At 39.6% G+C, this 23895-nt stretch overlaps 1 protein-coding gene and 1 pseudogene across 1 annotated transcript in view; both read right to left on the bottom strand.

The window, feature by feature from the left end:
- Dsg3 (desmoglein 3) overlaps nt 1-2229 on the bottom strand; it is a 28859-nt gene extending 26630 nt beyond the window's left edge. The window contains 1 exon segment of the mRNA XM_021151062.1: nt 2182-2229. Coding sequence (XP_021006721.1) covers nt 2182-2229 — 48 coding nt within the window.
- Nucleotides 2230-13281: 11052 nt separating this feature from the next.
- On the bottom strand, nt 13282-14643 carry LOC110285126 (annotated as a pseudogene).
- Nucleotides 14644-23895: the final 9252 nt, after the last annotated feature.

Genomic DNA, 23895 nt, shown 5'->3' with positions numbered 1-23895 from the left:
TTTTTTTTTTTTTTTTTGACAGTCTCTCTACAGAGTCGTGGCTGTACTGAGCTCACTATGTAGACCAAGCTGACCTTGAGCTCACAGACCTGTCTGCTCTGCCTCCTGAGTGTCGGGATTAAAGGCGTGTGCCACCATGCCCAGCCTACGATGATTTTTATCTGACAGTAGAGAACTTAAGACTTGGAATGAGTCAATGGAGGAGCTATCCACTCAAGCCTAGGTCTTGCTGTTACATCTCATACTGCAATGGTATCCAATGACCTTGTATGGTGTGTATGAAGGGAAAGATACTTAGAAACCTTTTCCAGACAAGTCTTTCAACTTTCAGACCCCACCCTTCAACAACAAATGGTGCCCAGGCTCTGGGAACATTGCATTTTACGGCTAACCACATTATGTTAAGAGTCTGGGTGGCAGCTGTTTAGTAAAAGGATTCCATTTATCGTTACAGAATGAACTGTTCCATGTTACACTCATCCACCTTCTAAATTCCTCCCTGATTCTCTAACACTTTCCAGCCAAACCGGTGGCTCCACAGTCCCTAAGGACACAATTGTCCTGACAGTCTGACAATGAAACAGTTCGGTCCGTCTCTACCTATGGAAGGTCAACTCTCATTGAATCCACTGAGTCTTATCTGCCTAACACTGCCCTGTGAAAGTAGGAATAAGGATACAGCTTAGCTAAATATGAAGCACAAATGCCACCCACATGAACAGCTTTAAAATTTCTTTTGCTCACATTAAAAGCTTGTTTAAAAGTTTGATAATTAGTGGTGTACTTAATTTAAATCTACTGAAAATACTATAATTTCAATATGCAGTCAAAATAGAAACTAGGAATATCTTTTATACTCTTCTGTGATGATTAAATACTTATATTTCATCTCAGAACAGTTGTGTTCAAAATGATAAACATCCATGTATGGATGTGATACTGCACAGGTCAGATCTAGACCCTTCATTTTGTATGTCTCTGTCTCTCTGTCTCTTCTCTGTCCCCATCTGCCCCTCTGTTCCTTTCTCTTCCTCTCCTCCTGCATGGACAAAACTTTCCTGAGTGTTCGAAAACACATGTCCTAACTTCCTCCCCACTGGCATGGTAGGAGAACTGTTTCACAGTTAAGAGAGGCCTTGCCCAGTCACTGGTCCCTTCTGTGAAAAATTCTGTGATGCCTGTTTTTCTGCCTGACCACTGTTGTATGAGGGAGACTTGAGACATCCTTCCACACAAGGCATGTGTTGTGATGGCCGACAACTTTAAGTTTTAGACAGCCCTTGAGTTCTATCTCAGTGTAAGGTTTAGAAGTCTCCGTCCTCTGTGTTTTGAAATGAGCCAATGGTGGGAATGGATGCTGAGGCCAATGTGGCAATTAGCTTTGGAAAACTTTCCTGTCTTTATTTATATTCCAGTCTTGATGATCTTCACTTTTGAGGTGAGCTATGACATATTTTTGCCTCACTAATACATGATTAAGGCATACACTAGCTTTAGCATCTAAGCTAATGCTTTCACTTCAGATTCTTCTTGTCTTTTATAAAACAGAAAGCCCCCCTCCCCCTCAGTCAACAGAAGAGCTACTCTTCTGACATTATTCCCCTGCAAAGGTCTTGTCCCCCCTCCCCCTGAAAAGCTCCATGTACTTTGCACATCCTGGCTAAATGTAAAACCGGTTTTCTTAATAATCCTCCCAACTCGTCTAGAGTCAAAATGACTTTGATTTTAGTTCAACGGTTGGTGACTATTCTAGAAAACACGCTGGGTATCAAGATCAGGCATGCAGCATTCTTAGCTATTTGCCTTAACGAGAGGTTTGTGATCCTGGAGAACTGACTTGCTGGTATCATGCATGCTGTTTTCATTTGTGTGTTAGAAAACACGTATTGCCTTTAGGAAAGCGAAGAGTGTGGAAAATAAAACCTGGGATTTGAATGGGTTAATCTGATCACAGAAGACATATAAAAAAAACCCCTACACTAAAATAAACTTTTTTTTTTATATTTCACATTTCTTTTCAAAATTAAGAAAAACAGAAGAGGAAGGAGTTTAACATTTTCACAATTAGTTCTGCTTCGTCCTTTTTAGAACACACAACAGGGATTCAGCAACCATATTCAGTCTTCTGGGGTAAGCAAGGAAGAAGAGAGGTTACTGGTTTTCGAAAAAGATGAGACTTACCATCAGAAGGGCCAGAGGCCCCAGGGCTCTAGGGAATAGGCAGGCCATTGTTGCTGGTGTGTCTGGTGAAGAAATCCAAGCTTCTTGCTGCAGCTCCTCACCTGGGTGTCTGTATGTCTGGGTGTCTGAAGCTCCCTTCTGGTAGTGGTGGCTCTGTTGTCTGCCTCAGGACTCTCCTGGTGGCCTGTTAGTCTGTTCCTCCCCACCCCAAGCCAAGGATTGGTCTCACCAGAAACGCTTGCATCACTGCCTCCCAGGTAAAAACTGAGACACACCTCAGTTCCTACAGCAATGGAATCCTTTGTTGGAAGCTAAATGAGAGGTTCACAGGCTAAAGACAAGAGCTGAATGGCAAGGTATCAGATGAATAACACATTAATCATGGCACGGAGGTGCAAGAGCTGGCCCTGGCAGCACTGAAGAAAAAACTCTAGTTGGTTTCTTAAGGTCACAGCTGAAAACTGGAAAGTAGAGAGGAAAGATAGAAACTTCCCCCAAATCTACTTGTGAAAAGACACTTGTTTTCAGGCTGTGTCCGGGTAAGTGGTGTGTCTTAATTAATAATGTACATTACTGAAAGGCCTACAGACAACAAAGAAAGAAAGAAAAAAAAACTGTAGCTAGCCGCTATGAATATAGAGTCTGAATAAAATCAACTAGAAATAAAAAGAGACAGACAGCTTCATGGGTGTACTGGGGTTTGAGGTATATGACTCATGCATTGCAGAATCGGATTGTGTTGATGCTGGTGACATCCTATTGTGCCTTAGTTCGATTATAATTTAGAGAAAGTAGATTGACTATGAGATAGGTTATCACAGTGCTCTTTTAATTACACCTTTAATTCCCCCAGGCAATCAGCCTGCACACTGCTGCATGCTTAGAATCACCAAACCACTTAGGCTATACCCCGTGTTAGGGGGTGGGGGCTAGAACTGGACCTCCATTGGTTTCACAATATCCAAAGAAGGATTTTCAGAACAATTTTATTTTCAGAAGTATTGATGCATAGTTTTAGAAGCATTTTAGTTCCCAAGAGTTCATTTAATTCTAGAGTATTTAGCAGAAAATGTTATATAGTCCAGAGGATAAAAAAATCTGGTAGAAAATATCTTGTCCCTGTTTCTTTTTAAATATTGGTGAAATATACGGGAATGCTGCTACAGTTTTTAAAATTACGTGTGTGTGTGTGTGTGTGTGTGTGTGTGTGTGTGTGTGTATAGTAGGGTAGAGGACAACCTTGGGTGTTATTCTTAAGGTGCTATCCTCCTTTGATTTTATTTACTTATTTTGGATAGTCTTTCACTATGTAGCCCTTGCCTGGCCTGAAATTCACTATGTGGACCAAGCTGGTCTTGAACTCATGCAGATTCACCTTTGACTGTGGATTATTGGAATTAAAAGTACGTGCCACTTTTCGCCCTGGCTTGAAATTCATCAAGTAGGCTAGGCCGGATGACCCAGGGATCTATCTGTGTCTGCCTCCCTAGCTCTGAGATTACAAGCATACTACCATACCTGGACTTTGGGTTCTGGTGATTGCACTCTGGCCCTTGTGTTCACAAGGCAACCATTTATCAACTGAGCCATATGTTTTTTAAAACAGTATTTGTGACAAAACCTGTTGGACATTTGAGTTTGTAACAGAAAAATAATTAGTGAATCTTTTAAATCTACTTCTATTTGGAAAGAGGTCAAGTTTGTCATTCCTTATAGAGTTTATTCCATTGTGATTCCAGCAAATGTATTTTATACAGTTTTGGACTAGAAGCAGAACGGGAGTGACTCCTGAGACCTTGGCGACACTGAAGGGCTGAGGTACAAGGCAAAGTCTTTGAACAATGAGGTGGTTGTTCTGTGAGTAGACTTGTAGGCAAATGTGAGTGGATAGAAGTTTGCTGGTGTTTTGTGCAGTGTTAAATGTAAGTGATCAAATGTTAGGGGCCTTCTGAAATTACTGTCTGAACATAGCTAAGGGGGCAGAGGGTTTGGGGGTATATAAATATACACTGATTGTTCACACAAGGAGTGTAGGCAGAGGTTCCCTAATTGTTTGATTGGTTAAATGACAACAGCAGAAACTAATCGCTGGGCGAAGATATGGAGGCAGGTCTTCTGGGTTCCAGGAGGAAGAGGAGGAGACTGGAGGGAGAAAGTGCTTTTTGGCCAGGCTATGGAGTGGAGAAGACAGACACCAAGCAGACCTGGGGACTATTAGAGCCCATGGTGGCCTCTGCCACTGGATGAATTCCAACACAGGATAGCTGATGAGTTTAGGACAATAGATTCTGCACCCAATGGTTGCAACAACTGGCTGATTTTAAATATTAAGATTGTCTGGTGTTTTCCTTCCACAACTACTCAGGTGGGCAAGAGAGAGAGAGAGAGTGCAGCCGCAGGGCGGTCTTTGGTGGTCAGCAGAGCCAGCCAAGGGGATGGATGATCGGTGTAGAGTGATCGTGTTTGTGGGAAAAGCATTAGCTAGCCAGTGGGCAGCTGAGTGAGGCCAGGGTGGTTATGAGAGGTTAGTGGAGCTAGCCAGTGGGCAGCTGCTGATTCCAGAGCCTAGTGTGCTATTTTTAAAAATTATGTGCTAAAGGAGAAATACAGAAGAATGATAAAGCAGTAGAAAGGATCACCATAAACTCAAACCTTATTTTCAAGATTATAACTGCATTTTACTTATTTTGATTACATTCTGACTTATTCTATGATTTTGTTTTTGTAATGAGAACCTTGTTTGGATTTGAGACAGGGTCTCCCTGAGTAGCCTGGCCTAGCCTTGAACTCAAGATCTTCCTGCCTCTGCCTCCAGCGTGCTGGGATGACAGAGATTGATTTAATTTTGCAGTTAAACAAGTTATTTGAAAAATAATATGAAGAAAGTAAGGTTTTATGAATAGTATTCTAAACATATGGGGAGGAAGGAAAAGATGAACCAAGTGCTTTCACTATTCTCTCATGATTTAATATCTTGCAATTCTTTAGATTATTCTTGAGCTAAAGGCAAAGGGATCCATAGGCAGGTGGGGCTCTCTAATTTTCTCTTCTTTTTTTCTTTTTTGTCTCTGTGCCCTTAACAGTTTCCTTATGTTTTATTTTACCATTCTAGGTCACATAAAGCACATTTCATTTTTAGGATGCCAGTGTATAAGATATTTGGGACATGTTCCCCCATGCCATTCTATCCTCTTTCTCTATAACTTCCCCAGACAATTTAATTTCTACTTTAATGCCAACTATGCATATATAATTTTATGCATCTCTGTTCAGTGTAAGGCCCCCAAATGAAAGAAAACATATGATCGTTGTCTTTCTGAGATTGGTGTAATTGAATTAATATGATTATCTCTAGATGGATCAATATTTTGGCAAGTGATGTACCTTGATCTTTCTTTATGACTGAAAACCATTCCACTGTATATATAGACTATACTTTTCTTATCTATTTCTCTGTTGAGATGTAGGTTGGATCCATAATTAAGCTATTGTGAAAAGTGCTTCAGTAAATATGGATATACAAGAATAGCTGTGATACGTTGACTTGGAACCCTTTTAGTAAATATCCAGAGGTGTGTAGCTTGGTTATAGGACAGATCTATTTTCAGTCTTTTTAGGACCCTCCATACTGACTTCCATAATGGTTATAAGACCACACGCCCTTTTCTTAGAAGTATGGGTCTCTTAGTAAGGTAAGGAAGTGTCTTGGTGTAGCCCTGTTTATGTGACTGTAGGAAAGTGGTCTAAGGGTGATTTTATGTAGTTTCAGCTACACTTAGTGGTGCTTTCTCTTGTTATTCATTTGTGTTTGGAGTTAAAGAGGATGTGAACTGCTGTGTGGCTGGGAACTGAACATGGGTCTTCTGGAAAAACAGCCAGTGCTCTTTAGCACTGAGTGTTTTCCAGTGCTTTCTGGCTGAACAATGGTATTATTACTTTTGGGATAATGGTTTGGAAATCCAAGCCTAGCTTGAACAGGCTCTTGATCAAGAGACTGATATCAAAATGAGAATCATAACAATAACAATTAAAGGGGAGTTTCATTGTATGTTTTGGTTGTGCCCCAACTAACATACCATGTGAAGACAGGAGAGTTTGAAGCAGATCTAACACAAGCTGAAGAATTCATCCCCTCTTTGCTGAAAATTGAACCATGTCGTACTGTGTCTCAGAGACCAATCAATCAAAGTGAATATTTATTCAAATGGGCAAAGACTCCAGAAGTTTCCATGCTGTTTTTGTAGCTCATTATCTATAGTAGTTCCCTTACCCATGAAGTACAGAAGGCTCATTAGATTTCAGCTTCCCTGGCAAGCCTTTTCTGGCTCTTATTGCTTCCACTGGAAACATGTATGTAGTCTATGTCTTATTTACTGATTTTTTTTAAAAGAATCAAAATAATTTATAATAGTTAACTGCCTTTTAAATAAATGTGATATCTTCTGAAGCTGACAGGAATATACGCTCAACCAGTTTTTAAATCTATTTGGAATATTAAAAATGATAGAAGAAAATCTCTTAAGAAGTCCTCTATGAAATGAAATTGAGACAAGTTCTTGATTAGACAGAAACTGTTCCTCCAAGGGAGAATATGCAGCGTAACTGTGACTTCATGGAATGAATTGGGTAGTGTTCCTTCTGTTTCTATTTTGTGGAACAGTTTGAAGAGTATTGGTATTAGGTCTTCTTGGAAGGTCTGATAGAATTCTGCACTAAACTCATCTGGTCCTGGGCTAGTTTTGGTTGGGACACTTTTAATGACTGCTTCTATTTCTTTAGGGTTTATGGGGCTGTTATGGTTTATCTGATCCTGATTTAACTCTAGTACCTGGTATCTATCTATAAAATTGTCCATTTCATCCACATTTTCCAGTTTTGTTGAATATAGGCATTTGTAGTAGGATCTGATGATTTTTTTTGAATTTTCTCAGTTTCTAATGTTATGTCTCCTTTTCATTTCTGATTTTGTTAATTTGAATGTTGTCTCTGTGCCTTCCAGTTAGTCTGGTTAAGGGTTTATCTATCTTGTTGATTTTCTCAAATAATCAGCTCCTGGTTTTGCTGATTCTTTGTATAGTTCTTTTTTGTTTCTACATGGTTGATTTCATCCCTGAGTTTGATTATTTCCTGCTGTCTACTCCTCTTGGGTGAGTTTCCTTTTTTTTGTTCTAGAGCTTTAAGGTGTGCTGTCAAGCTGCTAGTGTGAGCTCTCTCCAGGTTGTTGTTGTTGTTGGTTTTTTTTTTTTTTTTTGCACTTGGAGCTATGAGTTTTCATCTTAGTACTGCTTTCATTGTGTCCCATAAGTTTGGGTATTTTGTGCCTTCATTTTCATTAAATTCTAAAGTCTTTAATTTCTTCCTTTCTTTCTTTCTTTCTTTCTTTCTTTCTTTCTTTCTTTCTTTCTTTCTTTCTTTCTTTCTTTCTTTCTTTCTTTCTTTCTTTCTTTCTTTCNCTTTCTTTCTTTCTTTCTTTCTTTCTTTCTTTCTTTCTTTCTTTCTTTCTTTCTTTCTTTCTTTCTTTCTTTCTTTCTTTCTTCCTTGACCAAGTTATCATTGAATAGGACATTGTTTAGCTTCCATGTATATGTGGGCTTTCTGTTGTTTTTGTTGCTATAGAAGACCAGCAGTGGTGATCTGATAGGATACATGGGACTATTTCAATCTTCTTATATCAGTTGAGGCCCTTTTTTTTTTTTGTGACCAATTATATGGTCAGTTTTGGAGAAGGTACCATGATGTGCTGAGAAGGTATATTTTTTGTTTTAGGATGAAATAAATGTTCTATAGATAACTGTTAAACCATTTGGTCCATAACTTCTGTTAGTGTTAATGTGTCTCTGTTTAGTTTGTGTTTCCATGACATGTCCATTGATGAGAGTGGGGTGTTGAAGTCTCCCACTATCGTGTATTATTGTGTGAGGTACAATGTGTGCTTTGAGCTTTAGTAAAGTTTCTTTTATGAATGTGGTTTCTCTTGTATTGGGAGCATAGATGTTCAGAATTGAGAGTTCTTCTTGGTAGATTTTTCCCTTGATGAGTATGAAGTGTCCTTCCTCATCCTTTTTGATGAGTTTTGGTTGAAAGTTGATTTTATTTGATTTTAGAATGGCTACTCCAGCTTGTTTCTTGGGACCATTTGCTTGGGAAATTGCTTTCTAGCCCTTTACTCTGAGGTAGTGTTTATCTTTTACACTGAGGTGCATTTCCTGTAAGCAGCAAAATGCTGGGTCCTGTTTTCATATCCAGGCTGTTAGTCTATATCTTATTATTGGGGAGTTGAGTCCATTGATGTTAAGAGATATTAAGGAAAAGTAATTGTTACTTCCTGTTATTTTTGTTGTTATTTTTATGATTGTGTGGCTATTTTCTTTTGGATTTGTTGAAAGAAGATTGCATTCTTGCTTTTACTAGGGCGTAGCTTCCCTCCTTGTGTTGGTATTTTCCCTCTATTATCCTTTGTAGGGCTGTATTTGTAGAAAGATATTGTGTAAATTTGGTTTTGCCATGGAATATCTTGTTTTCTTCATGTATGGTAATTGAGAGTTTTGCTGGTTATTGTAGCCTGGGCTGGCATTTGTGTTTCTCTTAGGGTCTGTATAACATCTGCTCAGGATCTTCTAGCTTTCATAGTCTCTGGTGAGAAGTCTGGTGCAATTCTAATAGATCTGCCTTTATATGTTACTTGATCTTTTTCCCTTACTGCTTTCAATATTCTTTCTTTGTTTTGTGTATTTGGTGTTTTGACTCTTATGTGATGGGAGGAATTTCTTTTCTGGTCTCATCTATTTGGAGTTCGGTAGACTTCTTATATGTTTGTGGGCATCTCTTTGTTTAGGTTAGGGAAGTTTTCTTCTATAATTTTGTTGAAGATATTTACTGACCCTTTAAGTTGTGAGGCTTCACTCTCTTCTATCCTTAGGTTTGGTCCTTTCATTGTGTCCTGGATTTCCTGGATGTTTTGGGTTAGGACCTTTTTACATTTTGCATTTTCTTTGATTTGTTGTGTCAATGTTTTCTATGGTATCTTCTGCACCTGAGATTCTCTCTTCTATCTCTTGTATTATGTTGGTGATGCTTACGTTTATGACTCCTGATCTCTTTCCTAGGTTTTCTATCTCCAGGGTTGTCTCTCTTTGTGATTTCTTTATTGTTTCTATTTCAATTTTTAGATCCCAGATAGTTTTGTTCAATTCCTTCACCTGTTTGGTTGTGTTTTCCTATAATTCTTTTAGAGATTTTTGTTTTACCTCTTTAAGGGCTTCTAGCTGTTTACCCGCTTTTTCCTTTATTTCTCTAAGGGAGTTACTTATTTCCTTCCTAAAGTCCTCAATCGTCATCATGAGATGTAATTTTAAATCAAAGTCTTGCTTTTGTGGTGTGTTGGGGTATCCAGGGCTCACTATGGTGAGAGAACTGGATTCTGAAGATGCCAAGTAGCCTTGGTTTCTGTCGCTTATGTTCTTGCCCTTGCCTCTTGCCATCTAGTTATCTCTGGTGTTAGCTGGTCTTGCTGTCTCTGATGGTGGCTTGTTCCTCCTGCAAGCCTATGTGTCAGAACTCCTGGGAGACTTGTTCTCTCCAGGAGGAATTTGAGTATAGAGAGCTGTGGCACATGGTCAACTCCAGGGTGCAGATGGAAAGGAAAGAATCCTGTCCCCTGCTGTTCCTTGGTTCCTGTGTCCTGATGGTTCTGGGTGGTTCCCTCTTGTACCAGGAATTTGAACAGAAGTGGTGGTCTTATCTGTGCTCACAGGCTTGTCAGTATTCTTGGGAGCCCTGCTTTCTCCTGACGATATTTGGGTATAGAGTGCCATGGCACAGGATCAGCTCCAGGTGCAGAGGGAAACTGGAAGGCACATTTATTGATTTTTGAATGCTTCATTTTGCTTGAGTGTTCACAAATTCCTGAACTGAGATTAGTGTCACCAGTCAAAAATGTACCTGTATTTTAAAATGGCTTACAAAAATATAGGTTTGTCATTTTTGTCATTGAAGATAGTGGGAACTGTATACCTCTCCCATTCTGATCATCTAGGGGATGCATCCAGACATGCCTCGAGGTCTGATTGTGCTGCAGACAAGAGTTCATATTTTAGTTAGTGGGGGCCAAGCTGCTGACCAAACAATGTTTTATCATGCTTTGGAAATTCTTAGGAATGTATATTTTTCTTTCTTTTCTTTTTCTCCTCTCTCTCTGTCTCTCTCTCTGTCTCTCTCTCTTTCTCTCTCTCGTTCTTTTTTTTTTTTTTTTTTTAAATACAGGGTTTCTCTGTGTAGTTTTGGCTGTCCTGAACCTCACTCTGTAGACAAGGCTGATTTAGAACTTGGAAATCCAACTGCCTATGTCTCCCAAGTGCTGGGATTAAGGTTGTGAGCCAACACTCCAGCTTCTTAGGAATATTTTTAATGAAAGCATTATATAATAGTGTGTGTGTGTGCACATGTGCACACTTGTGGTATTAAACCCAGGATTTTGCACATGCCACCTGAGAACTCTATTACTGAGCTATAGCCTAATTTTTATGCTGACTCCAACCCAGACTTCCAAAGTGTAAATATACATTAAAAAAAATTAATGTATGTTGTGAACCAGGGTCAACCTCTCTGTACTCTGAATTAACCTGATTTGGTAACTGCTTATTTGTGGAAATATATTTGTAAGATAGGAAAGAGTGTGAGTGAGTTTCCAGATGACCCTCAATGCTACTTCAGAACAGACTTTTCCTTGGTTCCTATGGTTTGCTGGAGGTAAACTGACAGACTTGAGTCTTCACAAAATCTATATTGAAGTCATGAGTTCCTTTCTTCTTCCAGCTACCCTGGCCAAATTTATAGCATCTCTCCCATGGCAGAGGCAAGGACTTACTCTTAAACTATGTTCTTGCTCAGGTAGCCACTGCCACTCACTAACAACCCATATACAGTTTCAAAAAGATAATGTCTCCTATACTGAATGGTGGTAGCATACACCTTTAATCCTAGTAACTCAGAAGGCAGAGGCAGATAATATCTGAGTTCGAGACCAGCCTAGTCCAGGATGGCTATGGTTACACAGAGAAACTCTGTCTCAAACCCCCAACAAACAAACAAACAAACAAACAAATAAATGAACAACCAACCAATCAACCACAGCAACAACCAAATCAAACCAAACCCAAAACTCCACACACAACATTCTGAACAGAACAACAATAGTGCAGGCACTAAGATCAGCAATTAATAAATGGTACCTCTGAAATGAATGGAAAAGCTTCTGCAAAGCAAGAGACATTGTCAAAAGGCCAAAGGGAAGCCTACAGAATGGGATTTTTTTTTTTAACCAACTCTACATTTGATAGAGGTAATATATAAAGAACTCAAGACACTAGATATCAAAAAACTAAACAGTTCAATTTAAAATGGAATATAGATCTAAAAAGAGAGTTCTCAATAAGAATCTCAAATGGCTCAGAAAATTTAAATGTTCAACATCCTTAGTCAGCAGGGGAATGAAAATAAAACTACTTTGAGATTCCACCTTATATTTTGTCATGATGGCTAAGTGATAGCTCATGCTGGTGAGGATGTGGAGCAGGTGAACACTCCTCCATTGCTGGTGGGAGTGCAAACTTGTACAGCCACTGTGGAAATTAATATGGTGGTTCCTCAGAAAATTGAGAATTGATCTACCTTAAGACCCAGCTATGCCACTCCTGGGCATAAACCTAAAGGATATTCCCAACTTACCACAAGGACACTTAATCAGTCATGTTCATTGAGGCTTTATTCATAATAGTCAGAAATTGGAAATAACCTACATGTCCCTCAACTGAAGAATGAATAATGAAAATGTGTTATATTTACACAAATGATATCATGAAATTTGCAGAAATATGGATGCAAATAAAATATCATCATCCTACAAGATACAATTTGCAAAACACATGAAGCTCAAGAAGAATGAAGACCAAAGTGTGGACACTTTGCCCCTTCTTAGAATTGGGAACAAAACACCCATGGAAGGAGTTACAGAGACAAAGTTTGGAGCTGAGACGAAAGGATGGACCATCTAGAGACTGCCATACCNNGGGATNCATCCCATAATCAGCCTCCAAACGCTGACACCATTGCATACACTAGCAAGATTTTGCTGAAAGGACCCAGATATAGCTGTCTCTTGTGAGGCTATGCCAGGGCCTAGCAAACACAGAAATGGATGCTCACAGTCAGCTATTGGATAGATCACAGGGCCTCCAATGGAGGAGCTAGAGAAAGTACCCAAGGGGCTAAAGGGGTCTGCAACCCTATAGGTGGAACAACAATATAAACTAACCAGTACCCCCCAGAGCTTGTGTCTCTAGCTGCATATATATCAGAAGATGGCCTAGTTGACCATCATTGGGAAGAGAGGCCCCTTGATCTTGCAAACTTTATATGCCTCAGTACAGGGGAATGACAGGGCCAAGAAGTGGGTGGGTAGGGGAGTGGGGGAGGGTATGGGATAGCATTGGAAATGTAAATGAAGAAAATATCTAATTAAATTTTTTTTTAAAGTAGCAAATATTAGTCAATCCAACTTGTTTCCTTGAGAAGAAATAGACTTTCAGGCTCTTCCACAGATTACAATAAATAAATAAATAAATAAATAAATAAATAAATAAATAAAAAATTATCATCCTGAGTGAGTTAACCCAGACCCAGAAAGACAAATATGGTATATATTCACCTACAAGAAGGTATTAGCTGTTAAATAAATGGTAATCAAGATAGAATACATAGCCCCAGAGATGTTAGGTTAAGAGTAGAGCTCTAGGGGGACACATGGATCTTCCTGGGAAGAGGGAATAGAACAGGATTTCTGAGTGGACTTGGTGCAGATGGGGATGGGAACAGGAGGGATCAGGTGTGGGAGGAAAGAATGGACAGAGAGATGGCTGAAAGCAACCAGAAGGCAGTGTAAAAGTTAGTGCAGTGGAAACTTCCTGGAACCCATGAGGGTGACCCTACTGAAGACTCCTAGTAACGGAAGATCCAGAGTCTGAATTGGCTATCTTTTGAGGCCAGGCAAGGTTTCCAGTGGTGGGCCTGGATTGCATTTGGTTGAGTTGTTGGCCAAGAAGTTCATGTGGAAATTCTCAAACAACCCAGGCTGATGTGAGAACAGAGGGGTTGATCTCTGAAAACTGATGGTGTGGGGTGCATTGCATCTCCAACCTCCTCAAAATCTTTCTGTAGGTCAGCCATATTCTCATGGGCTTCAGACAACTCCCCCTCCTCCATGTCCTCACCCACATACCAGTGCACAAAGGGCTTCTTTATACACATTAGATCAAACTTGTGATCTAGACCTCAGCAACAGTGGTGTTGCTTAGCATGCACAAAGCTCTCTGGACCTTGGCCAGGTCCCCCCCACCCCCCGTGTACCACTGTGGGAAGCTGGTGATTAATGCTAACCTTGAAGCCAATGGGGCACCAATCTATAAGATGGGTGGTTCATTGGGTCATGATGGTGGCAATGGCAGAATTGACATCATCACCATGATACCATGGCAGCAAGCCATGTATTTATCATGTTGAGGGTCACATTTCACCATCTGGTTGGCTGGCTCAAAGCAGGCATTGGTGATCTCTGCTGTTTTAAGTTGCTTGTGGTGGGCTTTCTCAGCAGAGATGACAGGAACATATGTGGCCAGAGGGAAGTGGATGCAAGGATAGGGTATCAGGGCTGGTTTGGAATTCTGCCAGATCAAATTCAGGGCTCCACAATATCTGAGGGAAGCAGTGATGGAAGACACAACCTGGATAATAAGGTGGTTAAAGTCAGTGTACTTTGGGTGCTCAATGTTGAGGTTTCTATGAAAGATGTCATAGGTGTCATAGATTGTCTACTATGAAGGCACAATCAGAGTGCTAGAGGGTGGTGTGGCTGGTGAGAATGGAATTGTAGGGCTCAACCACAGAAGTGGAAATCTGGTGGCTGGGTAAATGGAATAACTCCAGTTTGGACTTCTTTTCATAATCAACAGAGAGCTGCTCCATCAGCAAGAAGGGGAACCCAGAGCCATTTCCCCTGCCACAGCTGTGGAAAACCAAGAAACTCTGACAACCCATGCACTGATCAGCTAGCTTGTGAATACAGTCCAAAACAAGGCCAATGGTGGTGTGGTCATGGGCATAGTTATTGGTAGTATCTTCTTTGCCTGAGATGAGCTGCACAGGGTGGAAGAGTTGGCAGTAGGTACCAGTGTGAACTTCATCAATAACTGTGGGTTCCTGGTCTATAAACATTGCCCAGAGCGTATGCTTGCCAGCACTTGTCTCACTGAAGAAGGTGTTGAAGGAGTCATTTCCTCCTTCAATGGTCTTGTTACTTAGCATATGATCATCAGGCTGGATACAATGTTCTAGGCAGTAGAGCTCCCAACAGGCATTGCTGATCTGGACACCAGTCTGGGCAACATAAATGGAGATGTACTCATGCATATTTAATCCTTGAAGTGGTTTGTGAAAACTGAGGCAGGGAAGAGAGTGTGACAAGGACTTTCATTAGTAGACTACTAAGGAGTCCAGGGGAGAAGTAGTGTGTGTCAAGAAGAATCTATTTTCATTTAAAACAACAGAGTCGATACTATCTCCCGTGTATTTAGAACAGAATCTAATCTGCCTGTTGCAGCTTTAAACACCACAGGATTCTTGACTTCTGCCTTCTATTGGTTAAACTGTCCTATTTTCTTTACTGTCAAGTCTTAGATTTCTTTAAAAAGGTTTTTCTCTGAATTAAATTGCAACCCAATTATTCTTCCAGGTGAAGAAATAACAAGTAGAATATTCTGTTGGTTTCTTAACCCCATGCCAGAAGGTGTAGTGACCACTGATCAGCACCTCGGCTCTCTGCCATGTGATCTATGGAAGGATAGTGTTTGGAAGCAGCATGGCATATTGAAAAGAAACAATCTGAAGATCTCAGGTCTCAGTGTAGTTGGGAACCACCAGTTCTGGCATGGCAAAGTATGGACATATAGTTAACTGCAAGTAATGTGTCAAGCTTAATTCTTCAAGAACTGTTCATTTTTTTCTTCAAGACTCATGTACTCCTGACTTTGTACCTAGTGAGGCATTGGGTATCTATGCTAGTGTGATTAGTAAGTTCCTAGTACATTTGCAAAACCTGTAAAACTCGTAAAACTTACTGCGCTCAGTGATTTTTCTATTGTACCCTAACCAGAAGTTATGAGATGTTTCCTGGAAGGATTAACTGGTGGGGATGTAACTTTCAAGTGTATTTGTCACTTCTGCTTTTCAGGGGACAGAATGATACTCCCTCATGAAAGCCTGCTTTGTACTCACCTGTAGTTGGGAAAACGTTACTCTACAGTTTGGGATGTCTCGTTGGCCTTTCTTTGCATCATTACCATTATTTTATCCATCAGCCTTAAGGGTGGAGTCCAGTGTCTGCTTCAACTGCTCATGAGTCTGTCTTATTGAGATGTTAGTCTATAGAAATTGCCTATACTACTTCTTATTGCTTTGTTTTGGACTGTGATTACAATTTACTTTCTGTGTTTACACTTCTCTAGGATCTAGTCTGAACATTAAGTGTGTCTCTCAGAGAACAATCCTTATAGTAGAGGTTTACATTTTTTGATCCAAGACTGGTATAGATGCAGCATATGTGGTCCCTTTCTGGAAATTAGATAAAAAAAAGAATGAAAGTAGAGAATGCTCCACCTTTCCTCCCTCACCATGACTGCTGTTCTATGAGTCATGCGAGGTTGAGTTTCTGATGTATTAGACAAAAGACAAACTTGATGGATGTTTGTTCTCATCTCTCATCTTGTGCAATATAGTGGCTTAGTGTTAATCTTCTGTTCTGTGGTGCAGAATAAGGCTTTCATATTCTCAAGACACCCATTTGTTTCTTTAGAAGTAGAAGAGGCACAGTGTAGGCTCCTCAGGCATCACTTGGAGGAAGTGTGGAGCTCAGGCTATTTAAACTCTAAGAGGCTCATTACTCTAAATCCCCTCAATGTTCAATCAGTCTACCAATGTTCTCTTATTTTTTGGAAAGGGACTCATTTTTATAGCTAGTATTTGCATAGGAATCAGGTTTTTTCATTTTTACATTTATCATCATATTGTGTATGGTACTTTTCTTAGGAAATTTAATTACTAGAAACATTTAAGGGGGTTATAGAATAAGCATAAAAAATCACAGTAACTTTTCTGTATTAATGAGAATTTAGATAGTGACATGAGAAAAATAATTTATTTAGGTTCTTAGCTAAAAAACTGATCAAATATTTGGAAGTAATTTTTGTAAGTATGCACAGAAGACCATTAAAGAAGGATATGCAATGAAAGAAAATAACAGTAAGATTTTATGTTTATGGATGAAACAAATTGATCCTGTAAAGCAAAATTTTTTTATTTTAGAAAATCTACATGTCTTCTTCAGGATGGACTTGGAGTTTAAGGAGCGCACAAAACTGGGGGACTAGAAAGCCATAAAGAAGGAAATCACAACTGTTTCAAAATGCTCACAAAGGCAAACTGAGGCTGTCATCATACTGAATGGAGGAGTGTGCTGTTCCCAAGTGCAAAGCCCTGCTTTCAATCTTTAGCACATTCTATCCAAGGAAACCCAACAATACCGAAAGCATAATAATTGAGAAGAATATTGAAGGGTCTTGTTTTACCAGGCATCTAAATTTACCCCAGTGACTCTATTTTCTCCAAAGCCTAGAACTGTTGCTTCTGGAGCCTAGAAAGATGGCTCAGCAGTAGAGTGGGGCTGAGGTCGATTTCTAGCACCTCCACTGGGCAGCTCACAGTTACCTGTAGCCTCCGGAGGATGCTCTCCTCCACAGGCATTCATGAGCACATGCCCCTCCTACATGCACGTGATTCAAGATAAAACCAAATCTTTAAAAAAAAGAACCATTTCTTCTGGACTCAGGGCTTTTCAGGAAGGCTTTGGCTACAGCAAGGCTGACTTTGCTCCCAATTCTTTGTTCCTGCTATAGATAGAAGAAGAAATCATCTGCTTGTAAGCTCGGGAGATGGTATTAAGCCTGTCTGGTTCAGCCACCATAACCTTGTCGCACAGCTCCCCATCTAGGGTTTTCTTTAAGGAGCTATACTGATGGACATTTAAAACTTATTCTAGTTGTAAGTTCAGCAGGGCACATTCCGTACATTGGTAGTGCTGGTAAAAGTTATCTATAGCTTGGTAAGTCATATTCTGAGATGGGAATGGACCTTGTGTTTGCCCATATCACCTATTTCAGTCTCCACTTAGGTTACATATAGTACTATTTTTTGTCTGTTCCTTTGATTGTTCCACAATTGCTCCTGTCATGTAAAGGTAAAAAAATATTAGTGCCCCAACACCTGGTGAGGGTGGCATTGCTCCACAAGTATATAAATAAGATAGGCACAATGAAGAAAGTAGGGTATTCTGCAGACATTAAAAATAATTAATTCAAGATATCCCAGTTGACATCCTGTGATGTCATCCTTTTGCATAAGAAGACCAAGGTATAAAATAGTACATATTTTTACATGTGTTAGAATGTGGTTATATATGTATATGATTTATATGGATGCAAATGATTGCTTGAATATAATATAAGAGAGAATATGAAAAAACCAAATGTTAAGCCTTTAGGGTGAATTTTTGCATAAAATGATGCCACTACTATATATTACATAGAGGGGGGTGTTATTTCAGCTAAAAAAGAAATTGAAAAGGAACTCACTGGAACCTCTTATTACTATTTTATTTTTATGTTACTATTTTAATTTATGTGCTAATACATCACATTCATTCACCTATGTCAAATGTAGCATGTGCATCTGAAAAATAACATACTTTGACTAAAATGTACTTTCACTTTCAAAGTCATCTAGAAAAGAGGACCTTGTCCCTAACATGAAAAGTTATATGTAATCGCTATGTTAGGGCTTTATCTATTAATGAAAAAATACCAGACTGACATTGAACTATTGGATTTTTTTGAATTACATGTTTTTCTTTCATTGAGAAAAACATGTTGTCTGAAGACAGGAATCAGCTATATACACATTTGTGCTAAAGGTGTTGGCAGCATGACCAACTGCACACATTTCCTTCTATTGTGCCTAACAGAGATGGTCAGTTGAAGAGAGAGACATGAGTGGGTCTGAGAAAGAACTCCCTTTTTACTTGTAATGGGAAGTAAAAAAACCCAACTAGCATCTTTTATTATTTGGAAATAACATTCCTATTGTGGAAGATTAAAGCGTTGCAGTTCTGGGAATGGGTGTTTATAAAAAAATAACATTGGTAGTTGTTCTGAGACTCACTACCAATTTCTAGGGTCACAAAAGATTTCAAAAGGGGATTCCAGGGCTGATATGTTCACTTGATGGCAGAGTAGTTGCTTTAGCATGCCAAAATCCTGGGTTTATTTCTTGGCACGACCAAAAACAAAGAAAGGAGGAAGAAGATGCCCGATCTGTTGATGGAGGGTACAGCTCAGTGTAAATGGGTGGGTCCCAAGGGCTGAATGTGGTTGCAATCCATTATCAGGTCAAGGTGATGTCTGTGAAAAGACTACTGAGGAGTCCACCAGCATCTGCATCAGTTGGGTCTAGTCCAAGAGGCTAGTAAGGATTCTAGGTGGTGGCTCGGGTCATGTCTCTACTTTTTAAAACAAAGACGTTTTGAATAAAGTATGTAATGTGAAACACCATGCAGTTCAAGTGAGTAGGTCTATTCCAAATCATGTAGCCTGGGCTTTGAAAGGAAGGGTCTGCACCTGTCATCTGTCACTTCTCATCTGCCACTGCTTGGCTTTTACTATGTACATTGAGTTTGTAGGTACATGAACAAACCTTTGGGTGAGAGGGAAAAGATGAAGAGAATTGAATGTGGTTGGCTAGGTTCAGGTGGGCCAGAGATAAAACAAAGGATGTCCTATTGGCTGCCATTAATCCCCTTCAGGTTACAGCCTAAGACAGTGAACACCCTAAGCACAGTTGACTTTGGCCAGGCCTGGAAGAGGAGATTCAATGAACACTTAATTGTGCTGCTCAGTATCCATTTAAATATCAGTTATTTTACCCTAGACACCTTTCATTGAAGATGTTATTAACCCTGTTTTAAACCAGTCAAGAGTGTGACATAATGAGTACTGGATTTTATCCAAAGCACAATGGTGATATGCTGAGGATTTGGGTGGATGTCAGTCTTTAAAAAAGAAGGGCATCACTACATCATGGAGAATTAGGTAACTTATCAGGAAATAGGACTGTCACCTGCAAGTCCCTTCCTGGTGGACTGGAAACAAAGTAGACTTATATACCTTGACCTTGCTTTTCTAGAACCATGGCATTTATTGCTATGTCAAATATCTTCCAATCTGTAATGTTTTTCCTAGTGGGAATTTTATTTAGCCTTTGTCCTCATTTCCTGTCTTGTAAACTAGATTTGCCCTGTTGTCTTAGATCTGGCCCTAAAAGATTCTCCAATTTATCCTTGTACAATGGAAGGTTATAAGATGCTCTTCTCATCCCAGAGAGTTTCTGTCAATGTCTAGAAGGGAGGAATGGTACCCAGAGAAGCCAAGAAAAATGCTGAAGTGGACACACCTTGCTTTTTCCATCCAGTCTATTAGCAATTGTTCTCACACAATAAAGTCTGGGTAAAACCACAAAGACTGGGCGCAGAGGCCTTCTGGGTCCTTATCAATGGGACGATCCAGACTTTAAAGAGGGCACTGGGGCTTCCTGTTCCTTCTCCTAGACTTTACCCTCTTCATCTCTCTCTCTACCTGTGTCCTTTTTAGTATCCTTTACAACAAAGCCTAGAAAAGGTTTTCCCGGGCTCTCAGAACTTCTGGAGCAAATTAATGGAACCCGGAGGAGGAACTTGATTTCTAATGGGTGGCTCAGAAGAACAGTGACACAATCTGGGGTTTGTTACTGATGTCCAAAGCAGGTATGGGCAGCCTGGGAACCCAACCCTGAGCTTCTGAGGTTGACACTGGCTGCAGGTGGGTGGTGTCTGGACTGAATTGGTTTAGAGGGAACACTGAGTTTGCTGCAGATTTGCGGATGCAGATTTGCTGCTGGCTAGCAATCCCCTTGACTTTCACAGCCACAGCCGTGGTTAACGTTGATGCTTGTGGTTTGGCAGGAGAGAGAACCACAGAGTATTCATTTGTCTAACATTCAGCTTTACTGCCTATTTTGTGTTCACTTTCTTCTTCCCCTTTTTCTGTGTCTTCTCCACTCCTCACCTCTCTGACACATGATCTTGCTATATTTCCCAGTCTAGATAACATTCACTCTAAGGGCTGGAATTCTCTATGTTTCGGAAACATGCGATGACTGGGTATTTTCATTGACCTAAAAATGCTTGCCCTCGATAGTTCATCCTTTTCTCCTCTTGGTCTTTAATGTGATCTTTATTAGTTCCATAGTTTTACCTCTTCCATAGTGTCAGAGAGTTGGAATCATACATTATAAAGCTCTGTGCAGGTATCTGCAGAGGCCAAGAGAGTGTGGAAGGTTCTCTGGAACTGGAGTTACAGGCAGTTTTGAGCTACTATGTGGGTACTGGGAACATAGCCTGCATTTTTTGCAAGAACAGCCAATGATCTTAACCAAAGAGCCTTGCTGCAGCCCCTCCTTACGTTTTTGTTTTTGGTAAATTGTGCCATCCCTCCATTTTTCCTGTCCTAGCTAGAGGCTCATCAATTTTATTAATGCTTGTAAAGAGCCCTTGTGATTTGATTGGTTGTCTTTATTGCTTTCTTGTTTTCTATTTCATTGATTTCTGCTCTAGTTTTTGTTATTTCTTTTTCTTTGGATTCTACTTGTATTTCCTCTGGCATGTACCTTTTCTCTGCTCTTGTTTTCTTCCTTTTTCCTTTCTCTCACTCCTTCTTTCTCTCTCCTTCTCTTTCTTCTTCTTTTCTTTCTTGTTGTTATTGGCCTTGCTTTTTAGGTCAAATTAACCTTGAAATAACAATCCTCCTGCCTCCACCTTAGTGTGCTAGGATTATATGTGTATGTCACCATACCAAGTTAATTTTTAATTTTAATGTTAGAAACTAGGATAATAGGTTTTAGATTTTTCTCCGAATTGGACATAATATTCAGTGCTATGAATTTCCCTTTAAATACTTATTCTTCCACACCCCAGAGTGTTTTAAAAGTCATGCTTTCATTTAGTTAAAATTATTTAAACTTAAGACATCTTAGACTCATGTATTATTGACTTTTTAGTTAATAAATAAAAACACAAATGTTTGTAGAAAATTCAAATGAAAAAATTGTCATCAAATTCTGACATTACCTTTATTCACTCTTCTAAGTACATGTCTGTAAAATCATGATTTTTTTTTTTTTGCTGGCTATTTTGGAAAGACAATAAGATATCAAAATAAGTATCTGAAATGATTCTGAATAAATCTGAAATTAAAAAATATTCACATTTAGTAATCTTTAGGAATATTGGTCAAATAACACAAAAATGTATTGAGATTGACTTAATTTTTAGATTGCCTTATATTTTGTTAGTATATATATAAAATTGTGTTTTAAAATATATATAGATGTTTCTGAAGGAGAAAAGAATAGAAAGCCCTCATACATAAGCACACAGAGAGCAAGGAGTATGAAATGATCTGACCTCCCTCTCCTAGCACAGGCTCTTTCTGTTGCTTTTGTATCACACTCTTTTTTTTTTTTAAACAAGAGTCTACCATATGTGCTGCATTGTCCTTTCCTTTTATCCTGAGGTGTTCTTACCCTCTCTATGCTAATGAACATTTCTGACACTCAGTTCTTACCTAAATCTCAAATCAACACAGCAAACTAACAAAAAGGCTTTTAGAGTTGATTTGCCCAAACCAAGGGTGTGACTAAGTTCCACCTTAAATATTGTTTATTCCGGGATGGATAGTTTTGGATGCTAACTTTGAAGTACCTGGGGAGAAGGAATCTCAACTGAGGGATTGCCTCAACCAGATTGGCTTGTGTGAATGTCTGCGAGGCTTTTTTGGATTGCTCACTGACATAGTAGGGTCCAGGACACTGTGGGTGGTTCCATCCCTGGACATTTGGTGGTCCTGAGTTGTATAAGAAAGCAGGCTGAGCAAGCTAGGGGAGAAAGCCAGGAGCAGCACTCATCTGTAGCTCCTGATTCAGTTTCTGCCTCAAGGTTTCTACTCTGGCTTCTTTCCTTCAATGATGGACTCTACCTTGCAAGTCAAGTAAAAAATTTTCTATTCAGGTGGTTTTAGGGCAATGCTTTATTACAGCAATGCTAAGCAAACCAGGGCACTGCACTAGTTCCCTTCTATTTTATGGTCTGTAAAGATGTCACCTTTGCATGTCTGAGCCAGTTATTTTCATGGGAAAATGTCCCATTTTTGTGTCAACCTTATAGTCAAGTTAACTCACTGTCCCATCCTTGGACTATTTCCAATCCTTTACCTTTTTCTTTTTGTCATTTAGGGTTCATTAGATTCAAATCAGGCCCTTTGGTCCACAGTACATTCTGTGTGCTTCATGTCATCAAAAAGTGGAGTCAGAATTGATAGACCCACCCATATTTATTTATTTATTTATTTATTTATTTATTTATTTATTTATTTATTTTTGTTTGTTTGGCTCACATTCAAATCAGCTCAAGCTAAAAGAGGAGATGTTCAAAAAATTTCTAGAGGTCTGCATTGAGCATAAAATTTCTGAAATATACCAGACATTAAGCTATCACATTGATTCTTCAAGGTCTAAAGACCTCCTACAGGCCCAGCATGACACAGATGGTCACAGGGCCAAAGAGGCAGAGAGGTGCAGAACTGAAAGCTTCAGTATCCTAATTTAGTGTCCTCATCCGATTTTATTCTCTACTGAAAGGACAAACTCTCAGCTCCTTAGAGATAACAGGCTGTTTTCCCTGCTCTGGTCTCATGAACATTCCCAACCTCTCCTGCTATTCCCAGCATGTTCTTTGCTGTTTTCTGCCTGACTTCAGACAGGTACAGTTAGCACTCCCCACCACTTTGCTGGCTGCTCCCTAGAGACTAAACTCAAGATGCATCTTCTTTAGGTCTCCTCCTGTGTTTGTATGTCCAGAGCTCCTGGGAGAACTTCCTTTAATGTTATACTAAAATGTTTGCTTAAGAGTTAAACTCTTAAGCCCAGCCCTTGAGAGGCAGAGACAGGGCAAGTCCTATTCCTGCCTTTGAGGGTCAACCCAGGTCCAGGCAGCCAGGACTACATAGTGAAATCCTATCTTTAAAAATAAAAAGAATTGACTTCTTCAATGAGTCTGTATTCCCCAGTGGTAGGAGCCATGCTCTGTTCCTCTTTGTACCCTTGGTGCCTGTCTCAGTGCCTGTCAATCAATACTTGTTGGACATCAGTAAAACATGTACAAAGCATGGGTTAGGGCTCATGGCTCTGAATATGATTTCAATTTATACGACTGGAGTTTCAACAGCAAATCTAAAATCAGGGAGAGAGACACCAGGTCAGATTGAAGGATGGGGCCAGGTTCAGAGTCTGAGAGCTTCTGTTAGATGAGCTTTTGGACACCAAAACAAAGAAAAGTGAAGAATTATGAAGCTAAGATTAGCTAGAGAAAAGTGAAGAATTATGAAGCTAAGATTAGCTAGAGAAAAACAACTGCACAAAACAGTAGGAATTGTGGAGTAAAAATGAGAAGCAATCCACCAGGAA

This window comes from Mus caroli, chromosome 18 (assembly GCF_900094665.2).
Source record: "Mus caroli chromosome 18, CAROLI_EIJ_v1.1, whole genome shotgun sequence".
Lineage (NCBI taxonomy): Eukaryota > Metazoa > Chordata > Mammalia > Rodentia > Muridae > Mus > Mus caroli.
The sequence above is the reverse complement of the archived record's forward strand: the minus strand, read 5'-3'. Positions and strand labels throughout refer to the sequence as shown.